This window comes from Ahaetulla prasina, chromosome 1 (assembly GCF_028640845.1).
Source record: "Ahaetulla prasina isolate Xishuangbanna chromosome 1, ASM2864084v1, whole genome shotgun sequence".
Lineage (NCBI taxonomy): Eukaryota > Metazoa > Chordata > Lepidosauria > Squamata > Colubridae > Ahaetulla > Ahaetulla prasina.
This window is the reverse complement of record NC_080539.1, coordinates 332,733,789-332,744,477: the sequence shown is the minus strand read 5'-3', so window position 1 is coordinate 332,744,477 and position 10,689 is coordinate 332,733,789. Positions and strand designations below refer to the sequence as shown.

General features: G+C 47.6%; 1 protein-coding gene across 1 annotated transcript; it reads left to right on the top strand.

The window, feature by feature from the left end:
• Window positions 1-788: 788 nt before the first annotated feature.
• Window positions 789-6,662, top strand: GSC (goosecoid homeobox). Its single transcript, XM_058168844.1, has 3 exons — window positions 789-1,439; window positions 3,801-4,060; window positions 6,255-6,662. The coding sequence occupies exons 1-3, from the start codon at window positions 1,067-1,069 to the stop codon at window positions 6,405-6,407; spliced, it is 786 nt and encodes a 261-aa protein (XP_058024827.1). The 5' UTR covers window positions 789-1,066; the 3' UTR covers window positions 6,408-6,662.
• The last annotated feature ends 4,027 nt before the right edge of the window (window positions 6,663-10,689 follow it).

Sequence of the window (10,689 nt, the reverse complement as noted above, 5' to 3'; positions counted from 1 at the left end):
AGAAAGTGTGTGGGCTTTTTTTTTGTTTTGTTTTTTAAGAACAGGGGTGTGCGAAAGAGGGAAATGTTGTAACATATTGTAGGGTCTGGGAATGAAAGCTCCACTCTGAGCAACGTTTTCCAAAGCAGAAGAGGCCTTCTTTTCGGGAATTGTAAACTATAGCTTCTCGCAAGACTTCAGTGTAATGTAACCCTGGACCTTTTGAGCTCGGGCAAAAGATCAGGATCCCGTGAAACCTTTCGCCTTTCCCTCCGCTGTTGCTTTGGGTTCTCAAGGCCTGAAGACCCTTGAAAAAAGGCTCAGAAGAAAAGGTGGGTGGGAGTGGGGAAGGAGACAGAAAAGAGGGCGGCGGAGATTGGTGTTAGGCAACGCCATTAGCCAGATTAACCCAAGCAGTAATTAGTAGCAACACTCAGAAAGAGATCAACCTTAACTCGGTGGGGGCGGGGGGAGGACGGGCGAGGGATTCGGAAGAGTCAAAGGACCAGAGGACCAAAGTGCGACCCCACTACTGCCTTTCCTTAAGGCTTGACGCCCGATTCCTCCCCGCTCTCCTGCCGACACGCCCATCGGCCCCGCCTCCTCCGCGTCCCCTTCCCCCCGCCCAAAGAGGGGGGAAAAACTAGTTTTATTCGCGATCCGGTAGAGACCCGGGAATTCAATCCAGGATGACGTTGCCTGGGTATAAAAAAGGAAAGAAGTCGGAGCGGATTAGAGACTCCAGGCAGTTGACATCTGGAGGAGGAAACGGACGGCGGTGGAGGTGGAGGAAGAGGAGGAGGAGCTGCCGGAGAAGAAGGGAAAAGGAAAGGAGGCGTGGGGGGGCGATGGCACGGAGTTCCAAGGCGAAGAGCCTTCCTCTTCCCCCACGCTCGGCCTCTTAAGGAACGGCTGGGCTGCAGGGCCCCCGCGCCCACTCCCCTAAGAAGCCAGGCTTGCGTCCCACTCGTCCCCCGGGCCCTCCGGCCGGCCCAGCTTCGGCCACACTTCGTCCGGCCTCTTCGAGGAGAAGGTCCCGTCGCCGCGGCCGCCGCTGCTCCTCCCTCCGAGCAGAGCGCCGGAGGGGATGCCTGCTGGCATGTTCAGCATCGACAGCATCTTGGCGGCCAGACCCCGCGGGAAGGAGTCGGGGCTGCTGCAGCACCAACCTCAGCACCCCGCACAGCAGCCTCAACCTAGCGCGGCGCCCGTCGTCTTCTCGGCCAGCCTGCACGGAGGGGACACCCTCTACGGCCCTGCCGGCGGCGACTACGGGGGATATTACTCGCGGGCCGTGGCTCCGGCGTCTAACCTGGCTGCCCTCGGTGGATCGAGGCTGGGGGGCTACGGCAACTATTACTACGGACAACTTCACGTTCAGGCATCCGCCGTGGGTCCCTCTTGCTGCAGCGCCGTGCAGCCCTTCGGCGCTCAGCAGTGCTCCTGCGTCCCAGCAACAGGTAAGGCAGAAATGCCCTCCTCCCCGCACCACTCGTCCGTGTTGCTGAGGTCTTTCTCCAGCGGAGGTGGGGGCTTTGAGGGAGACGCGAGATGAAGCAAAATCCCCTCCGGAGTGTCCTTGCCCTCCCCTCCATCAATCCTGCCCCGCCCTAGGTACTCCTTAGGAAAGTAACAGAGAGAAGCGTAGACCGGAAGGTCTAAGGAGATTCTCAGCCATCCGGGTTGTCCCAAAGATGCTCCCCCCCCTTTTTTTTTCTTCCTAAGCGGCAGCTGGACTTTCTTGTTTTTCTTTGAAGACGTTTTGCTTCTCATCCAAGAAGCTTCTTCAAAACTTTCTCTTCTTCAAAGAAAAATAAGAAAGTTCGGTTGCTTCTTGGAAAAAAAGGAGGGGAAAAACAAACACATTTGGAAGCTAGAAGGATTTTTTCTCCGCGACAGAGAAGCGCAATTTCTGTGGCCTAAGGTAGGAAAGTACAGCCGGCGCTGTAAACTTCTCTTCGCTTGCATAAAGTTTGAAGGACGCGGTGCTCAGGTTACCACCCCCCCTCGTTTTCCCGGCTGCCGGCAGCACCGGGAACGTGTGACGGAATGCGAAGCAACGCTGGGATTCTGCGGTAGATTCCATCGCGTTGGCTGGAAGTGACGTTGCATCCTAAATCCAGGTGACCAGGTCCCGAGATGACTTTGGCTTGAGAACCGGGGCGAGTGATGATTTCCTCGCCGACACGATTGTATTTACACGCTCTGACAAATGCGTGTAATTGGGATTAAGGCATCCCACACTTTGCCTTGGGAACAATTCTGTTCGGATTGCCTTCCTAATGACACTGTTGTTCCAAGCCTTATTTATCGGGCATTAAACCCTACTCAAATAAGGGTTGGCCTCTGAATAAACAGATTACACGTTTAGTTATAACTGAGCTGCTCCTTTCTGAAACAATCACCGTAATTCTCCTTAATTCGATTTTAACTTTCCGGTCCTAATCAAATATTCCTTTGAAACAGCATATGAAATGGAATATACTTCCAGATAGATACATTCAAAATTAAAACGTTCGTATTCCCATTTTTTTTTAAAAAAAGCAGGACCAGGAACCTAGAATTAAACAAAATATAAATAGATTCACCCTGAGTTAAAACGGGGGAGGGGGGGATAGGAGCGAATCCAATCTGAGGATGACCGACCTAAGTATTTAAGTCACTATTTCACTAGTTACTGGTGGTAACGGTGGGATGATAATGTTTTTCGTCGCTGCGACGAAATTGAAAGACCCTTATAATAATAATAATAATAAATGAGAAAGTTTGTAGTTCAGGATTGAAATTATCTTGGGTTGAAATCTGATCTTGGTTGTTTTCTTGCAGATGTTTCATTACCCAAATTAGGTAACTTGGTAGTAGGATCTTCCTACTAGCACTGATGATGTTACCTAGTTCGGGTAATGAAAGCTTCTTGTCTGCAAGAAAACAACCAAGCTCAGAGAGCACCAAGGATCCCTCAGACACTTATAAAATCCCGAGGGAGGAAATTACTTTGCATCAAGATGCTCCTCGATTTAAGCGGGATTCGTCTCTGCTCCGACCCTTGAAGCCAATTGGGTCCTTTCTAGAAACAGACTCAGAATTCCTCTCTTTCTCCAAGTCCGGAATGTCTTCATTTAATACAGTTTTCTTCTTCCCTTGCAGAAAACTTTAAATTGGCACTAAAAGTAACAATTCCCCTGTTTGAAAGTAGCGATTTAAACGGAGGGATTTCTTTCCTACGAAACAAAGGTCACTTCTTGGACTTGCGTTTATTCAGTGGGTTTTGTGGCTTCGTAGCAAAAATGGCCACAAAACGTACATTCTCAGCACCTTAAACGAACGCAACTCACTTTCTTCTTTTACGTAACTAAAAGGATAAATTTAGGGCAATAAGCACCGGTGTCTTTAGTGAACGCCTTAGTTAAATCATTCACGGACGGGGGTGGTGGTGAAATCTTTGGGAGGCATATTCAGTGTAAGATTGGAAAGTGACGTAGCTTTAGGGAGCTTCTCCAAGATTAAGACAGGGGGAGATCTGCAGCCCGGACAGGTGAAACCTCAAGTCCAGGATTTTCACATTCCTTTCCACTGTTGTGAATGGTACAAGTTCAGCTTGCGATAGCGGGCAAGTCCGCGTCTCCTGTCCCACAATTCCCAGCAATAAGTCCGGAACCGAAGGGCCCCCATCGGTCCGCCGCCTCGAGCAAGCAAGCAAGCAAGCTCTGGCTTGGCTCTTTGGCGTGGGATGGGGCGGGTTGGAATGGGACGTGGCGTGACGTGATCCGGAAACTTGGCCAGTTCAAAGGTACGCCACCTTGTTTGCTCTTTTTCTCCAGGCTACGAAGGGACAGGCTCAGTCCTCATGTCTCCCGTCCCGCATCAAATCCTGCCCTACATGAACGTGGGCACCTTGTCCCGGACTGAGCTGCAGCTTCTAAATCAGCTCCACTGTCGGCGGAAAAGGAGGCATCGCACCATCTTCACGGATGAACAACTGGAAGCGCTGGAAAACCTGTTCCAGGAAACCAAATACCCCGATGTGGGCACCAGGGAACAATTGGCCAGAAGGGTACATTTAAGGGAGGAAAAAGTGGAGGTAAGATGATTTTTCTTCTAGGAGGAAGGAAAAGGAAGGAAAGGAAGGAAGGAAGGAAGGAAAGGAAGGAAGGAAGGAAGGAGTAGTTGATGTGGTAGCGACTGCTTGGCTCAAGGGTGGGTGGAGGGAGAGAAGCGAGCCCCTGGCGTGCAAGTGAGTAGTGGAAAGATTCAGAAATCTTTGGGGATCTTTTAGTCTACACCCTGACAATTGTCAAGAATATGCAGCCCCAAGAATAGCAGTGGGCTGCTCCTTACTGGGAACCGGACGGCTAGTATAATCATTATCCTTACACCCGACGTCTGAAGTTCAAGGGCAACCGAAGACGTAGAAATTAAATTCAGGGCTGGATTTCGTCGGAAGCAGTTGCTGGCCAGGTTTTGATCTCCCAGGATCTCCGCTTCCCTTTCTGCGCTAGTCAGTTGGGTGGGTATTTACTTTACCCTCAGCGACAGCTCTGCTATCCTATAGCCACTGAATGCTCGGAGTAAACTCCACCGAGCACATTTCTTTCCGGGCGATGTCTTGGGGAGTGACGCAAGAACGCTTGGAGTTGATTGATTTCAATTCTCTGAAGCACAAAGTCGGGCTGTCACCCCTACAGTGAAGGGTCCTAGCCTTAGTTTAGGGAGTTCTTTACTCCCCAAGGCCTGAGAACAAGTGATCTCCACTATCCGACGTCCAAAACTAAATTCTGCTTTTCGCAATCTACTCCTATGCACACAAAGGTCAGACCCTTCCTAAATCGTTGTGATTATGAGATCCCACCACCTTTATTGTCTTGCCTTCAGCCACCAGATGCTTCCGTTGTCAGGGCGTTGCTATCCTGCTTTCACAACCTGGTTTATCTTGGGTGAAAATCACCTGCAAGTCCGCTTTTTTGTGGTGCTAGAAATACCGGGAAAGCATCCGCTGAAGCCGCTTGTTTTCAGAGACAGTTGGTCCCTTAACTTTTTTTTAGACGCCCAATCAGGGGTGAAATCCAGCAGGTTCTGACAGGTTCTGGAGAACCGGTAGCGGAAATTTTGAGTAGTTGGGAGAACCGGCAAATACCACCTCTGGCTAGCCCCAGGGTGGGGTGGGAATGGAGATTTGCAGTATCCACGCCCACCAAGCCACACCATGATCACCAAGCCACGCCCACAGAACCGGTAGTAAAAAAATTTGGATTTCAAAGGCTGTTCAGAAGAATCACCACCGGTCCGGCCAGGGAAAAGACCAGATCCCGAAGGTTGAGTCTACCCTGCACTGCCGTTTTTTTCCCGGGCATTCATTTCATTTCCCAGACATCTCCACTGCTTTGATCTTTAGGGTGAGGATCTTTCCCTTCCCAAGCTGATGTTTTTGCAAATAGGAAGGTTCCTAGGCAGAACTCACAGGCTACTGAATTTGTGGGCCGCGCCTGGTGTTTCCATTGTAGGAGAAAGCAACAGCCCCCCACGGTCGGGATCCAATAGAGAAAACACAACCTCCCGCCTTGCAGCAGCCAACCTCACCACCTTGGTTTTGAGTAAGCAACTCTGCATGTGATGAACACTTCCCACTTGAACTACGAGACCAAGGGGTCCACACCAGTGGTGAAATCCAAATTTTTTTACTACTGGTTCTGTGGGCGTGGTGTGGCTTGGCGGGCGTGGCTTGGTGGGCATGGCAGGGGAAGGATACTGTAAAGTCTCCATTCCCTCCCCACTCTCCAGGGGGGAGGATATTGCAAAATCTCCATTCCCACCCCACTCTGGGGCCAGCCAGAGGTGGTATTTGCCGGTTCTCCAAACTACTCAAAATTTCCACTACCGGTTCTCCAGAACCTGTCAGAACCTGCTGAATTTCACCCCAGCAGGTCCACACTTCCAAGAGAGATGGAGTCCCAGTTCCCCGGGGAAGCGCGGCCAGTCTCCTGCTCAGCGCCTGTGCAGACAAGAAAAGCCTGGCGTTGTTGGGCTCGTCCCAAAAGCGCCCCCCCCCACTTTTCAGATTAAATTTAGCTCATCCAGACGTTCAACCCAAACCCTGAGCGTTGGACCATCTTCACTGAACTGCGAACCGACTCTAGGGTGAGAAAGTAGAATCCAGTGACCCCAGGGATCCGCTTCCCAAGACTTCGCTCCCTCGGGCGCCGCTTCTGAACCCCGCGGGTCCGTGTTGTTCCCACGGCCAATAAAGACCTCCCTCCCCTTCTTTTTCTTGAATGTAGGTTTGGTTCAAGAACCGCCGGGCGAAATGGCGGCGACAAAAGCGGTCTTCCTCAGAGGAGTCAGAAAACGCCCAGAAATGGAACAAAACTTCCAAGGTGTCTCCCGAGAAGCTACAAGAAGAAAACAAAAGCGATTTGGATTCGGACAGCTGATGGCTTTGACACACAGACACACACAGGCGCGCGCGCGCACACACAGACACAGACAAACACACACACACACACGCCTGGAGAAGCTGCCGGTGGGGCTGGACTAGATTTCTCTTGGCCACTTGCACGAGGAGGCAACTCTTGCACAGACTCTGCCTTTGCAGGGAGAGGGAGGAGGGACTGTAGACCTATGTGTATATAATGTATCCCATCCCGGAGTCAACGCTTTGAAATAAAACCGCGTGGCGGCGGAGTTGCCTGGGCCTTGAGGCTGTCCGCGGATCTTTCCTTGGGAGATTTCTGAGCCCTCCGGCGGGGCGGCCCCAAAGAAGCAAGAGGGCCTGGCTTGCCTCGTCCCCTCGTCTTTACTTAGAGCAGGGGTGTCCAAACTTGGCAACTTTAAGACTTGTGGACTTCAACTCCCAGAATTCCTCAGCCAGCTTTGTAACCATAGAGAAAGTGTGGGGGAGGGAAGAGGGATAAAGAACAAGGCTTTGTACTCTGCTGGACTGTTGTTATTCATCACCTTGAACCCCCGGCTCCAAGGAGAGGGGCTAATTCTCTGTACTAGAGAAACCTGGCAGGCTGGACTGTAGGGTGTGGTCAAAAATTTCCAAGAGGCAATTGGGAGGCTGTGATTGAAGCCCCATCCACTCTCTATGGCCATCATAAAGCCACAGCAGAGGGATCAAAACTTGGTGGCAGTTTTGATTACTCTGCTGAGACTGCCACCTTGGCTTTTTTTTCTACCTTGACCCTGACTAGTGACTTTTGCAGCACCATCACCGTCCAAGGTGTCCAACGGCAAAGAAGGATGCTGAGGTTGCCTGTCCATGCAGGATGATTTGGGAATAAGCCAGTGGTGGGTTTCAAATTTTTTTACTACCGGTTCTGGGCGTGGCTTGGTGGGCATGGCTTGGTAGGCATGGTAGAGGAAGAATACTGTAAAATCTCCATTCCCTCCCCAATCCAGGGGAAGGATACTGCAAAATCCCAATTTCCTCCCAATCAGCTGGGACTTGGGAGGCAGAGAATAGATGGGGGCTGGGCCAGTCAGAATTTTTACTACCGGTTCTCTGAACTACTCAAAATTTCCACTACCGGTTCTCCAGAACAGGTCAGAACCTGCTGAAACCGACCTCTGGAATAAGCCTCCTTTGACACGTGACCCAGCAACAAATTTGGCTAGCTATTTGTTGCAATGAGATTTTGGGCATGACAAAGCTTGCTAGGGTCAAGAAAAGCCATCTCTCATAGATGCCCTGTGTTGTCCAGCAGGATGGAAGGGCAATATTAACAGCAGCTGATTGGGAAATCAGACAGTGTGGGAATCTCTTGCCTGGGCCATTTCTAAAATGCAAGCATTTCCCCCCTCCCCCAGGAATCTTGAAAAGAGGGCCTGAGGGGGAAGGGTTTGTGTTTGTACCTTAAGGAAAGAGAATAGAATAGAATAGAATAGAATAGAATAGAATAGAATAGAATAGAATAGAATAGAATAGAATTTTTATTGGCCAAGTGTGATTGGACACACAAGGAATTTGTCTTGGTGCATATGCTCTCAGTGTACATAAAAGAAAATATACCTTCATCAAGGTGCAACACTTACAACACTTAATGACAGTCATAGGGTACAAATTTAACACTTAATGATACAACACTTAATGATAGTCATAGCGTACAAATAAGCAATCAGGAAACAATCAGTATCAATATAAATCATAAGGATACCAGCAACAAAGTTACAGTCATACAGTCATAAGTGGAAGGAGATGGGTGATGGGAATGATGAGAAGATTAATAGTGCAGATTTAATAATAGTTTGATAGTGTAGAGGGAATTATTAAGAGCAAGTGGTACTGGGGAAGCTGCAGAAATAATCAGCTTTAGCTTGGCTTGGGATGGTCTGGATTAAGCAGGGCAACAACTCCCACAGAGTGGTTTGGTATTACAATGACCAATGGGGATTACAGAATTGGTACCACCAGGATATAGCAATAAGCATAAGCAAGGAAGGAAGCCCATCCAAGGTTTTTAGTGGAGAAAGTTATTGCTCTCAGGTAACTGTTTTGCAGGTACTATCTTGCAGGGGTAACCTAACATTATAAGCAGCAACTACTGTGTGTTTCCCAAAAATAAGACTGGGTCTTATATTAATTTTTGCTCCAAAAGATGCATTAGGGCTTATTTTCTGGTTAGATCTTATTTTTGGGGAAATACGGTACTAAATGCACCCTTCTGGCTGACAATCTTAACAGGCTTATTTTGGAGATAGGGCTTATGTTACGAGCATCCTGAAAACTCATGCTAGAACTTATTTTTGGTTGGGTCTTATTTTCAGGGAAACAGGGTATTATGATTAGTTGTCTCAAAGGTGCTTTTCAAAAGGCAACTGGATTTCTTTGTTTTTTTCCTTCTTGAAAACCATTTTACTTTTCATCCAAGAAGCTTTTTCACTTCTACTGAAAAAGATTCTTGGATGAGAAGTTAAATGTTTTCAAAGAGAAAAAACAAGAAAGCCTACTTGCCTTTGGAAAAATACTTTTGGAACAACCATGACCTGGATGAGAGGCAACTAGGATTACAGTAGTTAAAATGGCATGCACACAAAATCCAATGTTCAGAGTTGAGCTGAGAGTTGAGATACCTTTATCAGGTTCAACCAAAATTACCCAAGAGACAAGGCAAGTCTTCCAGCTCTTCAAGACTGTTCCTCAAGCATCTCAGAGAGTTTGAAATATTTTGCATGATGAGGACACCTGGACAAAATGAAGCACTTGCTGCCTCTTTTGCACTTTCTGAAGTTCTGAAGTTTTGCACAGTTCTGAATTGCTGAACTGTGGATAATGGATTGTTTTCCCTCAAGGAACAACATGGCCATCATTTTTTATATAAACAGCCCAGACTCTTAGAAGATGTAAAACACAAGCTAAATTTTTGTCAAATTCCTTGTAATTTGTTGAGATCCAGGCCAATGTGTTTTTATCTGTCAAAGACGAAACGCTTTAACTGATTTTTGGACAGTTCCTATAACTGGAAGTTCATTAAAGCTAGGAACAACAAAAGATTAAAAAAAAATTCCCCTCTTCCCAAAAAAGAACTAGTAAGTCAGAAATACGCTTCATGAGTTTGTAATTTCCCAGACTGAATGCATAAGTGTTTATTGAGTATAAGGGCAAATTTAAAAGTGAGATAAAACAGGCTTCAGACCTAATCTTGAATGGATAGGAAGACTTTGAAAAAGTATCTTCTTTTCTTCACATACCATTGGGAAAGTCATATATCAGTTAAACAAGGTGTTATTGACTTCAATGTGTTTTATCTACAGGTAAGTGTTTCTATAGAATTGCCAATTGAAACACTTTATTTCCTAAGCCACAAAAATAACTAATGGGCTGAAACGTCTGAAAAGTTTTGCAACTTTGTGGTGCTCATAATAAAAAGAAGAGACAGGGCAACTGCCCAGCAATCGTCAGTATATCAGAAAGTCACATTCTCTACCTCCCTGATTCCTCAGAGATCATAGGTATACGGTTGCAGTCTCAAGATTCTTCAATGATCATGGATCTGCTGTAAAGCAGGGGTCTCCAACCTTGGCAACTTTAAGACTTGTGGACTTCAACTCCCAGAGTTCCTCAGGAACTGTGGGAGTTGAAGTCCACAAGTCTTAAAGTTGCTAAGGTTGGAGATCCCTGCTCTAAAAAACAGTGACTGTGTAACATGGTCTCGTCATCAGAGAGCCCTGCATATTCAGTGCCATTTCCCAGAGTCACATTTGGGTATTTTGGAACCAAATTAAGATGAGTGTAAAGGGGAAAGCTGTATATTATTTCCCCACTCTTCTGGCCACAACCCCATTTTTTTTCTCACAGCAAATGAGTTGCTCTGAACAAATCTGTAGCTAGAACGTCTGTTTTGTCTGTTCCTTTTGCAACAGAAAGGCAAATTGGCCTTCTCATCTCCTGGTCAAGTTTGAGGAAATGGGTGGGTCAGGGAAGAGATTCGGCTCTGCAGAGGAGCCACCATTGCAAGGAGAAGGCTGCAGTCACGTCCCCAAAGAAGCAGAACTCTAGACTTTTTACCCTGCTGTCACTGGTGATGGATGGTAGTGATAGGGTTTTAGGCAATACTTTATGGGGTAATGTAATGTTTCAATTCACTAGGAATAATGAAAGTTTACATTATCAAAGTAATAAAAAAGTGCACCTGCTGTAGATGAATATGTCCAATGCCTCCATCCCTGATGCCATACAATAAGAATATTTGGAGAAGACATATCTGTTGGGTG